Consider the following 21,331-nt stretch of genomic DNA (forward strand, 5'->3'; position numbering starts at 1 on the left):
AAAGCCAAAGGGCCCCTTCGAAGGCAAGCAGTGAACCGGATGGTCAGTCTAAGCCTGAGATATTGAAATCACGGTCCTCAAGGGCCAAGCACTGCTGATTTTCCATCCCTCCTTTACCTGTGAGCCAGATGTGAAGCCTCTGGCCAATCAGAATCAGTAAATATTACACTAACTACCTGGGATAACTGAAAACATGGCCTGGATTTGGAATTGAGGTCCAGATTTGAGGAGCCCGGGTCTAAGCCAGGAACATAGATGGCTCTGCTGGATCACATTATGGGGGCTTTGTTGAAAGACTGCGCAAGGACACCAGTTAACATTTTAAAATGTTTTTAGTTTTAAATCAAATGAATTGTTAAAAGTGGTAGCTAAGCTGCCTGTCAGTCGATATGCTATTTTTAAGAGCAGCTGTTTTCTTGATCTCGGTTTCTCACCCTCAGTTTGCACCCTTGCTGGGGACGCTGAGACCGAAATAGCAAAGAGGTCTCGCCAGGCCCAACTGGACGTCCTTGGTCTGCGGCATAGTGCGCGCGTCATGCCCTGTGGGCCACTCGCGGCCATGTGACAATCTGTTGACCGCGTGTCGCAATTACAGCGATTCCTGGCGTCAGATGGTGCGGGGCAGATGGAGGGAGGGGCAGGCTCTGCTGGGGCGGCCGCTGGCGCTTTGATCTCCCAGTCAGCCCAAGCAGGAGGATGCTGTTTTGAAGGGACCAGAGTAGCGCTGCTAGACTGCTAAGCGGCCCATGGCTGAGAGGGTGGAGGTGGAGGTGGAGGTGGAGGTGGAGGGAGCTTGCATCCGGCCCTTTGAGATTTCCGTACACCTTTCGCTTGGTCAATGATCCACATCTCCGTTTGCTTTTCTGTTTTCTGCCAATTTTGAGGTGTGAAAAAGCAACTCCAATAGTCCTAATCAGTGAATCACACACCATTACAGCACAAAAGCTTCTAACCTTAAATAATACACACTCAGGATGCACTAATTTGCCACAGATCAGTTAAGGAACTGAAGTTTCAGTCCAATTTATTGTCAGTCTCAATAGCACTAATAGTACTGTCTATTATATGCTTATGGTGGTGTTAAATTAGTAACTGTAATGGCAATTACAATGATAAAGCTTAACTAGGTTAACTGGCATTAAAGGCAAAACCCAAACAACCAGAATTTTGTTTACTGTTAAGCAACATAAGATAAGTCAAAATTCCTTACCCTAACCCTAAATGTTTTGCATTAATCTTAACCTCTAAACCTTTTGCTTTGACACTAACCCTTACGTTTTCAGTCATAACTCACTAATATACATATAAACTTGGAAACTTGGAATTTGAATATACCTATGACCGCAGCCTGCCTTTCACTTCTGCTTCAGGTGAATAAATTTGGATCTTGGTTTGGCATATTTTTGGATTTTGTTTTTGTTATTAAACTGAAGGTTATCTGTTTCAAGGAGAATTATGGATGACTCACCTTAACCAATAGCAAGGCAGCTTTCAATCATGTGAGAAAAACAGTTAGTGCTGCAGTTCCGGAGCATGTGAGGGCAGCCAATCAGCTGACGCTGAAGCGTATGATCTGGATTTTCCGGGATGGGGCAAAGGTCAGGCTGAATACGAAACTAAATCCAAACAAACCTTATTAACTTTTTTCACACTGCACTGTTTATGATCTTTTTAAACAACTGAGCTTCAGTTCAGCATGTCTACACATGAGATGTGGAAGATGGCCAATATAACACAGGCGGTCGTAACAGATGGAGATTTCGTGTCATTTACAAAGGAAGCCTGAACATACCTGGCCAGCCTGACAGAAGCTTTGCCTGTCTGCTAAAGTCCTATGCTGTAAACACTACAGTTCAAACACTTGGGAACTATGGTCACAGGCTATCCAAAGTCAGGGTTCGGTGAGAGTGACTGGGTGATGGAACTGTCTCTTGATGGAATTCCTCTTACTATAAACTACATTTCTGAAATCTAAAGAAGAGTTCTAGATGCGGAATTTATTGCTGTTACCTGACAACCGTCTCCGTATAAACTGGATCCCATCAGACCTAAACCTGTCAAGCATGCCGCTGTCATCCAAAATCTAGATTTATATGAGCAAATTTTAAAGGAACTCAGTGTCTTAGTCTGTTGCATAGTGAAACGGACGTTTTGGTAGAAGTGCACAATATATCTGCCTCCTGAGTCTGCAGCATTAAACTCAGCCAGGTACACTAAACTCCACAGGAAAAAGTTTTTCACCCTGGGTGATTGTGAGGAATATAACTGTAACGTGAAGGAATGCTTACACAGAAATTTGACAGAGCCAATTTAACAATCGGCTAAGTTTATGCAAGTCTCGCGGGACTCAAGTAAACACAGCGAATGTTGAATTACCGCCGCTAGCCACGCTGTGTATGATGAGTCTCGTCGGCATGGGAACGTGCTGAAGATCTGGGCCAGACCAAGAGTCACGTATTGACTGCGCAACACCGTCATCCAGGCGCCTCAAAATAATGCCGTAACGGCACAGTCTGTCTGGGAAAATGGCCGACCACTAGCATTAGCAGTGTTTAGCCTGCTGTTGGACACAGCAAGGGGACAGACGTTTGCGCGACTGGGGTCCACTTTCAGTTCTCTGACTGTAATGAGGCCACAGTGGTGGTGCTTAGCATAACTTTAACATCATATAATCGAGGCCCCCCCAAGGCTTACTGCACTAAATATTAAAGAAATGTGTTCTTTATCTAGGAGATGCTGAAGTAGCATGTTTTGCTAATCGGCTAGTTAGCTATGATCTTCCAACTGAACTCCACTAGCTAGTTATTTAGTCAGGTGTGGCCAATCTTATCTGAAAAGGACCGGTGTGTTTGCAGGTTTTTAGGATAACCTGTAGGTCAGCTGTTCAAACCCAGGTGTGAGGACTCTTCAGCCAATCAGTCCTCTAATTAGTAATCGAATTAGGGAGTTGCAGCAAAAACCCGCATACACATCGGCCCTTTGTGGATAAGATTGCCCACCCCTGTATTTAGTTTTTGAATCTCCTGAAGGGGACCCTGAAGTGGGACCCAGAAAAAACAAATCGGCCCCTGACCATCGTGACATTGGTTCTAAGAGCATCCAGCTTTTTTCAACATTTTGAGGGGGGGGGGGGAGGGACTTTTTGAGTGGGGCCCCAGACAGAACACACCCTACCCTGGGAGGCTGCACTATATAATGCACAATGAAGCCACCGTGTGCCCCCCGCTTACGGAAAAATGATAAGCAGTGAAAACACGCCCATATAATATTGTGTAATATTTTTCAAGTGAGTCGTGAGTCTAAATAATCTTGTTACACCGACTCCATTAGGGGTAGAAAAAAAAACACCCTTGGTACCTTTTACAGTATATCTGTTACCATAGAAACATGCCCTCTGCTGGTATGGTGGTTTAATCTCTATAGACAGACTATTTCTTTTCTTTGCCCTAACGATGACCTTTCTCCCCTCTTTTGTTCTTTTTTTAAACTCTTATTTGAAGGCTGTCTCATTTCCGCAGCAACGCATGCCCAATCAGGGACCAGCGGGCTGTAAAAGGCGGAGCTTCAGCTGTGGAATCCCAGCTATGGAATCCCAGCCTCTCGTACGAGCTGAGGGAAGCCCCGCCCATTCTGCCAGAACTATAAACAACAGGATATTTGCCATGCAGCCCGCTCCCCTCCCCTCCCCCCCGGAGCCCTGAAGCAGCGCCCTGAATCAACGCACAGGCCGCGGTCTGCCGGGAAGGGTTAGTAAAGTAGCCCACATTCATTAACGGTACTCTGGTGCTAAAAATCCGGCTTTGAATGTACTTACATTTTTCCAGATCTGATCCATAATTGAAGAGATCCCAGCGGATGAGACCGCCGTATGCCTTTTTCCTTCTGGCATTTTCTTTCTCATTTATGGGGTACAGAGAACAGCACTCGATCTGTGCCACGCTGAGTGACTGGGATAAGCTAGCTTACCGGACAGAGTAAAGGGAGATGTAACAATGTAAACATCTCCGCCAGCGTATTCTACTGTACGAGGAATGTCTAAATAACAAAATGATTAGGCTCAAGTTTATATATAAGATAAATATGTACACCATATATATAAGTAGATATACGTGCCTAAATATTACACAAACAAATAAAATAAAGCACAAAATTTCATATAGAATATATCTGTATACTATATCTACCTCAAAAGATATATAGCGAAATATGAGATGAATAGTAAAGCTCATGCTTATGTATACTTTGGGCATGACTTTGGGTTGATCATGGGGGGGGGGGGGGGGTGAGGTCTCCACCCATTTAAGGGGGTCCAGGGGGTTGTATTGGATGGTTTTGATTATTGGGGGGGAATTACAACCCCCTCACCCCTCCATAATTTACACCCATGCTTATTTACTTACATATATTTGTAAAATATATATATATATAAAATTGAATCACAAATCACCAGTTTGCATAGATATGTAAAGATACCTAGAATATATGTACCTAAAGATCGAATACAGATAGAACCATAATGCACTAGCTTGTATATGGCACACTCACAGCCACATGCATATACCTTTGTGTGGTCTCCCCATTACCACTTATTACCTTCAGCCACTGTGTGTCAGGGGCTGGGGGTGTGCTAACATGTGAATGTGGAGTGCTATTTTGTGGCCATGTTGACAGTGATGAAGCACCACTACCCCCGCCCACCACCCTGGGGCACACACAGCATCCCTGTGGCGGTCCAGTATCAAGGTTTCCCTGGCATACGCATCGGATCACGGGGCCACCCTCTGCACGCCTGCGGGCAACAACACTTCGTCCTGAGGAGATACGTCGCTCTTCATTCAGGATTTTTCTGGCCGGCACGCATCAGTTAGGTGTACAGTATCTTCACCATGGAGCTCCACGCCAGGCCTGTCATAGGGGCCGTAAGCGTGGCACAAGCAGCCAACCGTCACAGATGAACAAGGGCGGATTCATGGATAGGCTATCGTACACTGTAGCCCAGTGCCCCACCAAACATCAGGGCCCCACCCTGCCACAGGAAAAATTAAACAGTTAGTTAAACCGGTAAAACCCTTCAAAGTGTCCATGTTTATGTCAGCCTAGGGCCCTCAGATAAGTCAATTCACCCCCAGAGAACCACATGTGGGATGAACAGGGATGCACTCTGCCTCTAAGTGGCGCTCTTATACAACTGTGGGATCAGCATCGCCCACCCTTGCCCGGCGTATCCTTCCACACGACATCCCTGTCCGTCTTCCTTCCCCCTCAGACGACGGGTAATTGAAAAAAGAGGGGAAAAACACTTCAAATAAAGAAATCTGAAAATGCCCGAGGGTCGTGAAAGTTAACATTTTCAGTCCACGGGACTCTTGGGAAGTCAGTTATGTCTGTCAGTTATGTAACATCAGGTCATTAACCTTTCTTTGAGAGGGAGCTTATGGAGAATGTCAGAGAATCACAGAGCAATATTCCTCACTCTGTTCATGAAGGCAAACCGCTTAAGAGGAAATGGGGGAACGTGACCCTACAAGCACCGGGTGCAACCTAGAGCCAGTCAAATGGGCGCTGAGCTTACCTGATGCCACTGGCTGATGGCAGCCTTGCATAAGCGGATGTGAATATCTCCCAAAACTCAGTCTGTCAAAACCCATTTTCAAAGACAACAAATCCAGCAATAAAGATTAAGATCGAACCTGCACCCAGGCCGGTTCCGAATCAGACATTTCAGTACTTATCAAGCAAAATCTAATTGCAGAGTTCAATCATAACTGACTTTCAAGCTAAGCCAATCCTGAGAGGGTGAAGTGATAATATTAACTATAATCAAAATGTATTTGTGTCATAGACTTCTTGGCTTTCCACAACAGATGTCAGTTATATTATGTTACAGTTTAAAGTACGTAGAATGTCCTGTGTGTTGAAGCCATGGTGGATCTGTAATAAAAAGAAAGACAAGCCATCTGAGCTTGGACCGATGGTATCAGATATGAACCGATGGTATCAGTCATCTGAAAAGGTAGAGTGTGGTGCTTTACGTCATTTTCCTTTGCATTGTCTATTTGTCTAGTAATAAATCAGCATTTCATGCTGCTTAGTTATTCATAAATTTGGGGGGTGTTTGTGTGTGTGTGAAATGTATGAAATGACACAACCTACAGAGACAGGCCTGTTTCCTGTTGGACTGCAAAAGGGGATGTGTGCTGGACCTTCCCTGCCTTCCCAAGGCCTTCCCTGCCTTCCCAAGGCCTTCCCTGGCTTCCCTGCCTTCCCGAGGCCTTCCCTGCCTTCCCAAGATCTTCCCTGGCTTCCCTGCCTTTCCGAGGCCTACCCTGCCTTCCTTGCTTTCCTGAGGCCTTCCCTGGCTTCCCAAGGCCTTCCCTGCCTTCCTGAGGCCTTCCCTGCCTTCCCGAGGCCTTGCCTGCCTTCCTGAAGCCTTCCTTGCCTTCCCGAGGCCTTCCCTGGCTTCACAAGGCCTTCCCTGCCTTCCCGAGGCCTTCCCTGGCTTCCCAAGGCCTTCCCTGGATTCCCTGCCTTCCTGAGACTTGCACTCGCACTCACTCAGCCACCCTGTCCCCACCATACCAGCCCTCAGATCTGCTGGTAATCCCCCACAGGCTCATTATCTTCCATCATTGTACTGAAACTCTTATTTTGCAAACTTACATAAGAAACAGGTATTATAACCACTTCTTTTCATCTCAGCCTTCAGTTAAGGTGCTAAGATCTAATTAAGGTTTTGAAAACATTATTGGCCAGTTTTTAAAAATAAGTCCCATATATAAAGGCCATCGGTGGCAGTGTTTACCACTACACAACTGCTTGCTGTTGGCCACAAACAGTCACTATACTGCACATCTGAAGGATATAACCAGGTGCCCATGTGTCTGTGTTGCCATGAAAGCTCTATTGTCTGTTTCCTCTATTATGGCCGAATCACCTTCTCTGCAGCTGAACTCCCCGGCTGCTTAGAATTAGCTCACTAATCACGCCGTCTTTCTGAGTAAGCAAACACCCCTTTCAGGGCTGGCTGTGAGCTCCTTAAAATCGCCCTCCTACGTGATGAAACACAACAACATGCATCTGCCTCAGAGTATCGCCCCGTCACGAAAAGTTTACGAATTCGAGGAGGTGGGGAAATCCCAGTATCCACAAGCCCTTCCCGGAGATCCAGCCAGAGGCTCTATCTTCCGGTATAAATGACGGAATTTCCGCGGCTGGCGTGGGTGGAGGGAGGAACTGCGCATCCCCAGTTTAAGCTGGAAAGATTGCTGGCACCTGACCGTCTGCAGTGACGAGGCTCACGTACTGTAAGGAAACAGCGAGTGCTTAATTTAATCAGATCTATTCTCCAAAGGGACGAGTTGTATCATAAAGACTGAGTCAACTGCAAGCCATTCTGTCTGAACGAAAGGGACAATAAGCCACTTAATCATATCAGCTGGAAAAAAACAACGATAATTATCCATAAGGAAGAAAGGGAGAGACAATGCATAATTCAAACTCGCAGGGAACGTTCTTGTGTTTTTTCTTCTTCATTGGAATAATAGCAATTGCTTAGAAACGCTCCCTGTGGAGGAATCTCCGGCAATGTGCCGTTTTCAGATAATGTCTGACCAGCAGCTGCCAAGGACAGCAATCGCAGGCATTAGGTCTCTCATTGGCCTCACTGGGGCGACCAAACATTTATCAGCAACAAGGTTAAAAAAACCGGGGCAGCAAAATGATGTTGGCTTTTATTTTTTTAATAAAAGCTCTTGTTTTTCTAATGGGCTGAAAGACCTGTTTACTTAAGTCTATTGTGGTCCTATTTGTCTTCTGTTAAAGGTACATTCCACCCAAAATATCCATTTGGTCTTAAGAAGATGATTTCTTATTCATTCAAAGAAAACCATACTACCGTATCTTCTAAACAGAGAACCACAGGATATCTGTTCCAGTTGTTTTGCAGAGACAGTCACACACTCACTAAGTCATCAATGTTTCGCTTCACGCCGACACCTGTGACATACATGAACAATCTATATATCCATCACTTTAAATGTCCCTGTTTGGCTTCCATTTCCTTATGATTCCATGAAGCTGTGAAAAAGTAAAGAAGTAAATTTCAGAAGTGGATGTTACATTCTCAGTGGGAATGGGGAAAACTGCCAGGTTCTGACAACAATCTACATGACAGTGAATTAAACAAAGGAAGACCCATTTTATTACTTCAGCAAAATGAAATATGCAGTATTTAAGTGTACTTCCCTACTGTGATTAATATGATGAATGAGTAGTGAAAGCAGCTGAGTATTTAAGTTAATTGAGTTAAAATAATAAACAAATACAGGTGCACCTTTGGGGTCAATCACTGCGTGGGGGTGTGGAGTACCCTCTCTAGTAATCTTACGTAACTAGACAGGTTTCTTTACAGTTGTGCAAAGAAAGTAGAGCCTACCCACCATATGTTCTCGTTTCACACTGTACGAAAAGAGGCATTTAAACCTTAAATGTCTGAAAAACAAAGCAAGTTATCATTATTTTTAAATATTACACGTTGCTATATGTGGCTCTTTACCACTGTTGTCAAATTATATCTTAATTTCACACGTTCTTTCCAAACCCCAACAATAATTCTGCATGGTTTAAAAATGGCTCATGCAAACAAGTCTGTAAATATAGTATTTTTCTCCTGCATGTGCATTTCTCAAGATGCATTCATTGAAGTTTGCATTTTTTAAGCCGAGGTGCAAGGTTGCATGCTCTTACAACACAAATTTTACAAGCATAGTGAATCACGGAATCGGCACTACGCGCACAGTGCAAAGGCGTCTTCAGAAAAATGATGAAGACAATACCAGGAACAATAGTTCTGTATGTAAATCGCAGTGTTGGAAGTTAGGGACAAAGAGAACTTGGTTCCATTGTTTTCAAGGGAAAATTGCTCAAGCATGTGGAATTACAGGCATATCATTTATGTACCTGGTGACCTTTTTAGACTGAGATGAATTAACAGTGAAACTGGTGGGGAAGAGGATGCATTTAATCTCGTTTTATTGGAGCAGCTTTAAAAATGTTCAAAACGACGCACTTCCTGAATCGGGGCCTGGAAGGTCAGGTTTTATTAAGCACAGGCAATTCAGTAAATCTTAAGAAGACAAAATAAATATTCTGCCAAAAAAATAACACTATCGGGATTCGCCGACGATGCACTGATCTTTGCACATAAGCAATCAGCGGAAGTGCCTACTGCAACTCAGTGTAGTAAATCTGTTAAAACCTCAAAAGGACTGCAATTACCAGCTTAAATAATCATCTCTAAGGGGACAATTATGCAATAAAGCATTCAAAGCAAGAGAATATCATTAAGAAACAGTCCCCAAAATTCAGACCCTATGTCTTTGGCCCAAGGTCTCCTTCCTCTCCTCTCTTGCTTCTTTTTACGCAAAGACCATTTTCCCAGCCCTCAACAAAAATAAATGATATGTGGTAGAGCAATTAATCAGAAGTTGGCATCGGCCTGGGAACCCAAGAGCAATTATTAACCAATCATGTGTGTGCAGTAGGCCACCCTGCTTTTGTAAATCTAGGCCTGGGAAGACCTTTGGTATGAAAAAATAACCACTGTCCCAGTGGGGACCCTACGGAGAGACCCAACAAAGCAGCCATGGTGCACAAAACAGGGACGGAACAGTCCCGAACGTGGGGGGGGGTGTCGACAAATCTTCTGGTGGATTTTGCAAGGAGGGTACGACGTAAAGTTAATTACAATCTTCAGATCAAATGCTACATCTGTACTTTTCACTAAGCGAAGCTAATGTGCCTAATTCCTGCTCTCCTTAGAGAGGCCCCAACGATGCAGATGAGTCATTAGTGTCAACGCCCCGTTAGTAAGTTCATTAGGTGTGGACCTCCTCGCCGATGAGCTTCCATCTGGAGCCGGATCCGGTCAGGTTAGCACACGCAGACAGTCACTGCCAGAGCCCCTGGCTCAGCGGTACCGTAGTACTGCCCAGCAGCAGTAGTGTTTGTTATCATTCAAACCACGCATTTGCGCGTGGCCTCTGAGATCCAGGGGCCCCCTGTTGGCCACAAGCAGTCACTACACATGGAGAGGGAGATAGTGGGTGGCAACAACAGACCAGTCCCTACATTCCAGGCCAGTGCAGCTGTAATACAAAAATGATGCGGGTCTAACAGAGCTGCAGTGAACGGGGGGGGGGGTTCCTTCAAGAAATCAATAGACTGCAGATCACAAAAAGCACTGCATTGTGATTTACACTACACTGAAACATTTTGTATCCATTTGCTTAAAAACAGCACTCCAGTGGTCATTTCAGTTAATCAGATATCTATGCTTTTACAAATACATGAGTGACATGGACGGAATAAGACAAAACTTTTTGTTCTTTTTTTAAGTCACGACTCCCGAATCAGAAAAGCAATGCTGTCATTGTTGTCTGGCTACCTGAAACGAGTCTATCCACAATTAAATCAAGTATTGCCACTTGACACGCAATCAAAAGACTACTGAGGAGACTTCTGCTGAGCAACTATGTTTCTTTGATGTCGATTTTAAGATGTTATATGAATAAAACACATCAAAGGAGGAGGCGGAGACGTGGATATGACTTACCTACCGCAGCCAAGACCCAAAGTGTAAGAAACACAGCGTAACTCTCTGATTTCAGTGCAGTTGTTACCTGCGGAGGGTATATATCTGTCCGTATATCAGGCTAATGAAGTTTAGCTAGCTAGGGTTAGCCGAATTAGCTGCAGAAGGGAAATGCGAACGCCAAAATGAGGGTGACTCAGAAGGAGGCATGATGGGATATGTGACGACTTTTAGGGTTCCTGGAGTCAGTGTTACGAATGGCATTTCACGTCAGCCACCTGCCACCAGCCAAACACAATCCAAATTCATTATCCTGTGATGCCGGGAATCCTTTCTGCTCATCCCTAACGAAGAGGCGCATGAACGCACACTACGGCTCGCTTCAAAGGGAGCCAAGGCTCCAGCTGGTTACCAAGAAACCTGCTTCAGGTGAGCAGAATGGAATGTCAAAGAGCACCTGGATACAAATTTGCAGAACCACCCCCCCCTTCCCACCCCCACCCAATGCTGACTGACAGGCATGCGAGTTGAGGGCGGAGTTTAACCAGCCACCCTATCCTAATATGAAAACAACATACATTCTTTTTTCCTGGGTATAAAAAAAAAATCTGTAACAGGGTGCTGGATTTTTAAGGTGGATGGCATAAGTGTGACCATAATTAATAAAGAGGGGTCGACCTTATCATTAACCAATAATATCCTTTGAATCAGTGAGTGATGGGGGAGGGGTAATTCAGGGGCTAATCAGCTTTCAGCTGGGGCCAGTGCCCCCGTGGTCCAGCCCTTTTATTCGCTCCTGTCTGTATAAATCTATATTGCAACATCTTCTGTGAAATTCCAACAAATTTCAGCTTGGCTTAATTCTCATTCTGCGCACATGTTAGCATATACAAATTCCTTCCGCCCTAAAACCCAGTACCACTATGAATACACTTTTCCCCAATATCTAACGCACATAACATCAGGAATCTGTGAAACCTCCCGTGTGACTGTCACAATCTTACAGATGACCACAGTGTCACCTTCTTAGTCGTCCCCGTTGGGTGTTTGTTTCTCACACACATCCGGGAAGCGTAAGGGACTCTCTTCTTGCATGTGCGGAGAACATCATCAAATAATAAACACTCTCTGTAGGAGAAGCTGCAGGAGAGCTGTAATCAAACCTAACCTAAATGAGGGCCGGCGTGACGGGGAGTGACGCCTCAGGCCTGCGGGGACGGGATCCTTACCTCACGACTTCGCACGAGCTCAGCACTATTACGTCTAGCTACTGGGCTGACATTTTCATCCAAACTGTTTTACAGTTACAGCCTGTTTTTTCCCCTGGGGTTAATAATGGAGTTTATACGTACTGCCACTCAAACCCTGTATTTCCATGAGGTTCCCAAGGTTGGACCACAAACACTTACTACAACGGGGAGCCCCAAAGTGACTTTTTGAACAACAAAGCAGACCCTACTAAGGGAACTACAGCAGGGTCATCTGCCTTAAATTTATGAGCCTCTGTGCTTATCAGCTATGATGTATGCTACCATTTCCAGCATGTCCATTTTATGGCTATATTGTATTACAGCCGGTCGACGACAGACCCAGGTTCAGATGCGGTATAATCTCAAGCCGAGCGACTACCCCCAATCTATCTTTATGTACCATAGTAAAGCTGACAGTATCTAATAATGTTGATGTCACATTGCATAAACTCCTGGCAGACTCACAACTCCAAGGAGACTCTGTCGCTAATGTCCTTATTGGATAACTCCCAGTCTAAACGGGCCTGATCCAATATGAGGACCCGCTTAAGATCCCTGCATTTATCAAAACAATTATCCGCAAATCAATTTCCCACCAATGAACCGTGCACTTCTCTCAAGGTATGGTAGTCCTCAGGCATCACAAACCTACAGCCGACGCTCATTTCACACTGGAAATGCCAGACCCCAAAACTGCCCGGCCTATTGGTTTGCACTGAAGTCCTCACCAGTATTTTACTTTGAATACAATTTAAAAATTAGAGGCTTGTGCTTACATCTTCATCGCATTACATAAGAGTTCTTAATTCAACCACATTTAGAATACTGGGATGATGTCGACTCATATCTTGTGGGAAATCGGAGCAAAAGCATATAGATATTGTCTTGAAAATGTTTCGAAAGCAAAGACGGGTTTCTAACCATGAGAAGCCTTTTTTTTGATTACAGGAATGGTAGCATTTTCAGTCACGTTTCCCTCAAAATGTCATGCTCCTGCATCCCAAAGAATACTGCGAATCTCCCCTTTGCGGCATAAAGCAGGTTTAACATTCAAACATCCCTCGTGTGTTTTGGGCAGTGAGTCTCAGGGAAAATTCCTCGGTTTTTCCCGAGAAACATCAGCTCAGCAGCATGGATGATCTCCATGGCAACGCGGAGTTCCATCCATCAAGCGCGTACAATGGCTGATGCCAGCTTCTCCGGCATTCCAACTGACTCGTTCTAATTTCCCCCCCCTCATGTCCTCGCAGACCAGGGCATCAGTCCAACATGCAGATAACATCCACAAACACGACATGCACTCATTTACGTACCGGAAAATATAGTGTCACTTACTTTTTTTAACTTCATATCAGCATATAAACAAGCAATAAATATAAAGTCTGTATCGTGTGACTTTGGACCTTTAATTGGAATGTAAGACATGAAAGATACTGGATACTTTTTACTGATTTCAAAATACAGTCCGAGCTTAAATAAATTCAATTAGTATGACCGTATCAGTTTCAAACTATAATGGGGCCAAAAGTCCCATCAGTTGGGCCACATCCCTGAGCCATAAAACAAAGGTGGTCTTCCTTCCGCTCTATGTTTAAGAGACTTCTGCATAATTGAGCAATTGTTTGTTTCACATGTGAGTTTCTTTCACTTCCTACCCTGACGCTTTGCATAATGCCCCCGACCTACAGGTAATTTGACATTAATTATTATGCGGACTCAGCCTTATGTTTTTGCGGAGGCAAATATTTAAGTACAAACTCTTTAATATAATTCGCTTCAAACATACAACAAAACAACAGAATAAACGGCATATTACCTAAATGAATAAAATAATGTAAATATTTAATTTGATATTATGGGGCTGCAACATGAAATTGTAAAGCCCCTACAATATAACGGTACTCGTACTACTGCTGCTGCGATGGCTGCTGCTGCTGCTGCTGCTATTATTATTATTATTATTATTATTATTATTATTATTATTCAGCTTTTACGCATCGATCACAGTAGTAGTAAAACGCAATAATATAAAACTTCAGCATGTGGGAAGTGGAGTTCCGTCGCTTGCTGTCCAAGGTTCTGAAAAAAAAACCTGCATTTCCGCAAATACCGAAAAGCAAAGGGGAAAAAAATCATTCTAAATATAAATGGCGTCGCAATGATGACTTCCCCCATAACATCTCACTTTGAACAACGGGTGTTTCAGATCATTAAAACTGCCGGGACATATCTTGAAAACTGTAAGTACTAAACAGTAGGCCTATATAACAAAAACACTTTTTCAAGAGTGTGTGCAGTGGCCCACTATGCCACAGCTATAAAGTAACTAGAACATTACTTTTACGCAATGAACTACAGCCTAGCTTTTTACAAGAATGATGATGTCTCAGTGCTAGCTCACCGGAGCATCAACAAATAATAATCACAACAATTATAATAATAATAACGCTGTAAAGATAATTCTCCGATACCAAACCGTCTTGGTTAAACAGTAGATGTTAAAAATGATATTTGGTAACCCGATCCAATATCGCCTTTTTCATTTTAGGTTTTCCACTTGAATACAAGCTACCAGAGTCCAGATTAGCCAAAAGCACAAGAGCATAAATAGGCGATAAGAAATGGTAGGCGGTAACCGGGCCGGCTACTTCATAATTATAGCAGCATTATTTAGACAGATGTTCTGCGCGTCCGTGATTAACATTATAATTCAACGTCACCACTCTGGACTGAATATTAATTACCGCAAAAAGTATGTAAAGCCTTTTCGTGCGAAGGGGTCTTTTTCCAGTATAAAGTTTAAATAACTTCAGACGAGCCATTACACCTAGTGTAATTTGGACTAAGCAATATATTGCATAACCCACAATGTTCGTATGTGCACGGACAGCATATAAACTTCCAAGTTCAAATACATTTTAATGTAAATGTGAATTCCCTCTTTACAAGGCCTTCTAAAAAAATTAAATGATGCCTATTGCATATTAATATGTGAGTGCGCCAACAAAGAGGCAGTGCCTCTGGGACCTGGGTTCGAGTCTCCGTCATGTATGCGGAGTCTGCATATTCTCCACGGGTCGTCATCGGTTTCCTCTGGGTAATCCGATTTCTCCCCACAGTCCAAAAACATGCTGAGACTAATTGGAGTTACCAAATTGCATGTGTGTGTTAGTGACTGATGTGTGAGTGTGCCCTGCGATGGGTTGACACCCCATCCTGGGTTGTTCCCCGCCTTATGCCCAAAGGATCTGGACCCCTCGCGACCCTGAACAGGACAAGCGGTTTTAGAGAATGGATGATATGACAAAGAATTGTGGGTAAAGTCTGTGAACTTTTTTAATCACAACACAGGCATGTACTGTGTATTAGTTTTGTTTCCTCGTAGTCACGCACCGTGCACGGGCTCCTTCGCATTATAACTTAAACTACAAAGTCAAAGACCTGCAAAGAAAATGCCGGACAAAGTAGCGACTCAGCCAACGTCTCTATTGTCTTGAATTAACTTTCATCTTAAGCATCACCCCTTATTACAATAATTATAGACGTTTTCAAATCCACACGTGCTGTGCGTTATAGTATTCAGATAGATGCTTGTAATTCCAGGCGCTCAAATGTTTATTACGGATCTCTTTGCCAGTTAATAATTCATTTGGTCATTTGCCTCTTAAGTGGAAATGAATGGATTGTATGTGCCGCACGCACCTGCGCCAGTTTAATTAATCTACCAATGGCTACTTTGCTGCACGGATTCGGTTAGCAACAGGCTCTGCTAAAGTGCTGGGGCCTCAGTTTTTACTCTCCCCTCATTTCGTTTGGCTTGCGGGGCCTTGCCCCCTCTCTGTCCCCCGGTCCCTCTGCGCGTCACCCTGCGTGTCGCTTTGTCCTGGCAGCGGACCGATCCCTTCCTCGCGCGTGAGCCTCGCGCACTCTCCATGGCTTTGGATGAGAGATTTCCAGGTCGCCATGGAGATGGAGGCAGCTCTTATCCAGAGTAGAATAGGTATCACTTCATTAGCAGATAACTCACTGAGCCAGAGCCCGCACCGTTTGCTGTGCATGTTTAATATTACGCTGAAATAACCGTGCTTATCGTCCGTATGCTTCTAAGTAATAAAATGCATTTAGTAAACGTGGACTTTCCTCAAACGTCAATTATAGGTCACATATGGCGCTTCGTCCGATATTGGGTTTATTTAAAGGGGTTAATAGGCCTACATGAACATAAACCTAAAGTCGGTGTCATCAAACAGATGAGTGTAAAGTCACCGTAAGTATGAATTGGTCAACTTTTAGAAAAACGAATGGCGAGGTGTTATTGTTATAGGATTTTACTCGCCGGTACAATGAACCAGAACATCAAAAGCTCTTGACAATATTAAATTTATATTGAGCTGAGAAAAAATTCTGTGCTCGATGTATAATCAAATCCATTAATTTAAGTATCATGAGTCATATGTTATAATCATAATGACGACAGTTTTAGCAGTTAGCTGTTGCAAATATGTCTGCAGTGTACCATATGTATTTTTACGTATTTCCGTTACGGTTTTTAAATATAACTAATTTACTCTGTTTCTTCTCTGAGACAATATATTCGATTATCGTTTTGCAGAAACCAGTTTTACATCCCTCCGTTTCTACTACAAGAAACCCGATCCCAACAGTATAATCCGTACAATCCTAATAAAACTGTACACGCAACTATGTCGCTATTATGTAACTGAATCCACTCTTAATACACTTGCGCTCGATCATCCTCGGTATACCTCTGATCTGAAGTGAATAATTATGCTCAGAATACAGTACAATAAAGAAGAGGAGAACAGAACAAATAAACAGTTTTACCTACCAAGTTAATAAGCGCTGCTTTCATTCATTCATGATCTTCGCATTTACAAATTACGCTGGTTTCACGACGGCATACGATTCACACAGGGCAACCTAGGAGAGCTGCTGTTTATTTCTCATTTGTTCTCTACATCTCGTGGAAAAATCCATCTCCTGTCATTCTGTCATGTTCCCTTCTGCTCTGAGCTCGACCAGAGAGGGAAGGGGGAGAGAGAGAGAGAGAGATACTACGTGGAAAGAAAGAGCGAGTGATGGGAGAGAGAGAGGAGAGAGCTAGGCGTTTTAAGAGCGCTCCGATTCACATGGTTAAGGGCAGAATTGGTGATGTTCTCAGGTTAAAACACGTTACAGGGAGGTTAATGGAGAGATGTAACCTATACCCGGTGGAGGAAAGCAGAAAGCAAGGCAAGCAGCGAGCAATAAACGCCATCACGTCCACAGCCCGTCATCTCCAAGACAGTTACAGTACGGTCATTTCCGCTCAAAAATCCTCGAGTCGAGGCTGTAAAGAGACATGAAAACACTGCCACATGCTGGAAAAGAAAAAACGATCCTGCTAGTTGTTAAATATTTGCTAAATTCATTATCCCCTTCTAACCTACAGAAGGTATGTGCGCCTCTGTTTTATATCCTGTCTTGCAAAGGACTGTGCTCTTAAAATCAGCTTTAAAAGCCAGCGACCTGTATGAAGTGCGGTGTAAAAGTATATATATATATATATATATATATATATATATATATATATATATATATATATATATATATATGCAAAACATGCAAGCCACATAAAATCAAAATACGACAATCGCCATAAATAGTCACATTTCAGTTTCGTGACGAGGAGATGTTTTGTTCGGAATACCCCCTGAACAGCCAGACCGAGAAAGATGAAGATGGTTTTACAGTAAGGTCTGAAACATTAACATTTAAAGTAAAGGGTAAGTATAATTCAGCGAAACAGATATAGGACTATGCTGAGTACACTACCATTGCACTAACCCTGGGCTGGGGGCTGTTTCACCGCCGCTCCGTTTTACATCGACATATAAATCAAACACGACTTCCCTTCGGTACTGGCAAGTTTCATAAAAAACATTTTTTCACTGTTCTTTTAAAGCCCCTCAGGGCAGAACCAGACAGACTTGCATCTACGATTGAATCTTTTAATTCAAGATCAATTGCAACATATTAGCAATCTTAACTATGTGTTTTTACTTCCACATAAACAAAGTTCTCAGACATCCTGTAAAAATATTTTTCTAACGTTGACCGTGAGATTGATTATTGACGTGCGCATCAAAACTAGATACCAGATGTCATATAAGCACAGCGGTCATTTACGATACTTAATCAATACATTATCAATATAATGTTCTTTGTAAGATGAAAATGAAATTTCAGTTCCCATGTTTGCGTTTGACTGTTAAACGAAAATTACCGTTAATCCTGGTTTATTATGATCATTATTCCTTTTCAACTAGGTAGGCCTATCGATGTAAAGTTGCCTTCAGTCTCACTATAAATAATTGTTTATGAGAGGGTCATCAGGGAATTCTAAACATCTGAGATTATTGTTTTTCTCGCCCCATGATTAAATTTCAACAAATCAGCTTGCTGCAGCCAAGACTGATCTGACTAGGGTATTAATTGCGGATATGACTTTGATTCCTATATTAAGTTTCTTTCCAGATTTGCTTGTAGGAGTGGCTGTGCTTTTTATTGAGGGGAATTATCCATTAATCTCGTCTTAAACAAAGAAAAGCCCATATGGTCTTCCACTTGGATAATATGGTGTTCGGTAAAAACTTATTTATAAATTTTAGCTCTTTATTCACGCTCTTAAGACCATTCAAATACAATACACCGTGCACGTGCATACTCCTGTAATGATAGACAACACAGCGCCCAAAAACAAGCCACTCACATTAGTGTATCCAATGCTTCTTTATGGCTGGACGTGGGTTTAAAATGGCATGTCTAACCTCTTACATCTGGCTGGAAATTGCTCCTCTGTCACAGGACTTTCCCTCAGCCGGAATGGTTCATTAGTCACGCCTCATCCGAGCTAGGTCACGAGGCGTGTGTTAGCAGTTAGCGCTTAGGCTGCCGTGCAATCGATACCGCGATTTGGGAGCTGCCGTATGGCCTCCGGTTTGTGCTGGCTGTCGATCGCTGATCTCCCGGGTGATTAATGCGGTATCGGAAAGGGCATCCCCGTGGTTTGAGAGTGTCCTCTCATGTGAAAGAAGAGCGTCCCAAACCGCTATAAGCCACCATGAAATGTATGGCGCAGTGAATTGTCTAAACTTGAAAAAATAAGTAAAGAGATGTATGCACAGTGATTTAAAGTGAAAATCTCAAGCGTTAAAAACGTTTGCCGCCTATTACTGTTTTGGATGTATGACACACTGATATGCATAACCATTGATAGACGTTATTCATATATATATATATATCCTTCCTCTATTCCGAATATGATTTCCAGTCACTTTGCAGTAAAGGTAATAATGCAGTGAAATTAATTATCCATCTGTGTGTGGGGGAAATTGGCATTCTTCTACTTTTGCAGGGAGGAGTCCAGTCAACACTGTTTCTTGCCTCCTTTAGGGATCCGTAAGATAGCTGTTAGTGGTGCAAGACCTGCCTCCCTTCTGATTCGTGACGGCGCTGCATAACATGCATAGTGTAAAGAGCGGTAACTTTAGCACAGGAGTTAATTGGCCACGCCCATTAATTCTCTTAAGGGGGGGGGGGTATTCCCGGAACACGATGAAAAGCACAAGGAAAGTATGACTACCTGCCCCTAGTGGCCAAAATCAAAATAAGAACTTCTATATCGAGTGTATTAAAAGGCCATTAAGACTGGCAGAGGTAACGTAAAGCACATTTAAGGTTGGTCGATATGCAATGTGCTGTCGACAAGGCAGTTAAACAGTACTGTGTCAGACAGCTCAGAAATGCAAACCAATAAACAAATCCTGAATAAGATGTACACATAAATTGCCTATAAAGATATTCCTGTGATCATGATGTAATAAAAATCATCCCTTGTGACTTTTTCCCCTTCAGTGATTACTCAGTCATTCCCTGATAAGTCATTAAAGACTGTGCTGCTTTTCTGCTCAGAGTAACCCTCTGGTGCACTGAATCCTATTGCTAACAACACAAATCCTTCCCCATCTTTTGTTGGGCGTTTTAGGAGGAGTTCCTGTTTTCTACAAGCGACTCTCAAAGCTCCCTTATGTACATTTGTATCTGTCATGGCTCTTCTGTATGCTTATTCAGTCTCTATCAGTGTCTATTCTCAGCCCCCTTGGGGAATGGATCGCCGTCACTTTAAATAGAGCCCTAATTTCAAATGACAGTCGACATTATGTGTTTTTCACTGCCTATGGGGACTCAGCCCATCCGCAGCCCTGTTTGACAGCAATATCAGAGGAGAGCAGCGCTGGGGGCCAACAGGGAGTTTATTAGGCGAGAGGTGTGCTCTGGGGTCTTCCTTGGCCTGCTGCTGGAAAAGATCAACATCTGTCTCTGAGGAGCAAGAGCCCGACCAATCAGATTACAGTCTGCTGGTCAGGTGACATCCAGGCTGGAGGGCACAGCAAATGCAGCAGATCCCACTGTAAGTTGAACATTTTTCGATGTGGAAGCAAGAAATGAATGATCGTTTCCAGGGCCAGTGAATGTTGGAAGCATTTCCAGTATTTTTTGAGCTGTACGGTTTCTTTGTCCCTCCCTCATAATGATGAAAATTTCTTTTGCCATTTGCACAACTGCATAGCATATCTTTTATTAATCTCCTGCGAGACACTCATATGGAGCAGAGAGGGAGGCCTGGGGTCAGACATTCATCCACCACCCTGGGACAGTTTTCACAGTCAAAGGCTTCGCTCAAGGGCCCAACAGTGATACGATCACTTAGCTCAAGAGCTGAAGTTTGTTCGGCTTCACTGGTGTGTCTGAAGATACATAAACAATAAGAAAGGCACTCATTCTCTCTGCAGTCATCCTTTAATTGCGCTTTAAATTGCTGAAGATCCTGTCCGTGGCCTGTTTCTTTCAATTAGACAAACATTTTAAGGGCCTGCACAGCTCCATTATGGTTATTGATTGCGGCAGAGGCAAACCATTGACTCGGTGCTCACAGGAAGCAATCCATTTTGCTGGAATAATGTGTTTTGTCATTGCTGTATGTTTACAGTAAACTAAGCAGATAATCCCCTCAAAGACAGTGTGAGACTCTGCAGTTACGTTTTAACCAGTTCATTACAAGTTGATTGTCGTAACCAGATTGAAGGACTGAATGACCTCATAATTCATCTTGTTCTTCTTAATCAAACTACAAAACAAGCCTAAAAAAAAAAGAAAAAGAGCATCATGAGTCGTCAGACCACTGTGCCGTGTCAGTCCATGAATGCGACGTAAAAAAAAGTAATCAGAAAAATCCAAAGTTGTTAGTATAATAGATATGAACATCTGCTTGTAATGGCAGCTCCTTGTAAGAAAGAGCCTTTTTTCAAAGGTCATAATTAATAACAATAATGCACACTTGTGGGAATGAGTGCTTGGGAAAATGTCGTTCCTTAGTAAAAGTTTCCCTCTCATACCCGCACCGACTTTCACTGGGTTTGTTTTGCAT

The 21,331-nt window shown here is 43.2% G+C and overlaps 1 protein-coding gene across 2 annotated transcripts in view; it reads right to left on the reverse strand.

Annotated features, from left to right (window-relative positions):
• The window catches only part of kcnj6 (potassium inwardly rectifying channel subfamily J member 6), a 47,942-nt gene extending 30,802 nt beyond the window's left edge, over positions 1-17,140 (reverse strand). Inside the window, exon 1 of one of the 2 annotated variants that reach the window (XM_023840212.2) lies at positions 16,691-17,140. Coding sequence is in view for 1 of the 2 variants with exons in the window: in XM_023840211.2 (XP_023695979.1) it covers positions 16,691-16,714 (24 nt within the window). In the remaining variant the exon portion in view is untranslated. The remainder of the gene's footprint in view (positions 1-16,690) is intronic. The other variant, XM_023840211.2, reaches the window with a different exon arrangement.
• Positions 17,141-21,331: the final 4,191 nt, after the last annotated feature.

This window comes from Paramormyrops kingsleyae, chromosome 6, assembly GCF_048594095.1.
Source record: "Paramormyrops kingsleyae isolate MSU_618 chromosome 6, PKINGS_0.4, whole genome shotgun sequence".
Lineage (NCBI taxonomy): Eukaryota > Metazoa > Chordata > Actinopteri > Osteoglossiformes > Mormyridae > Paramormyrops > Paramormyrops kingsleyae.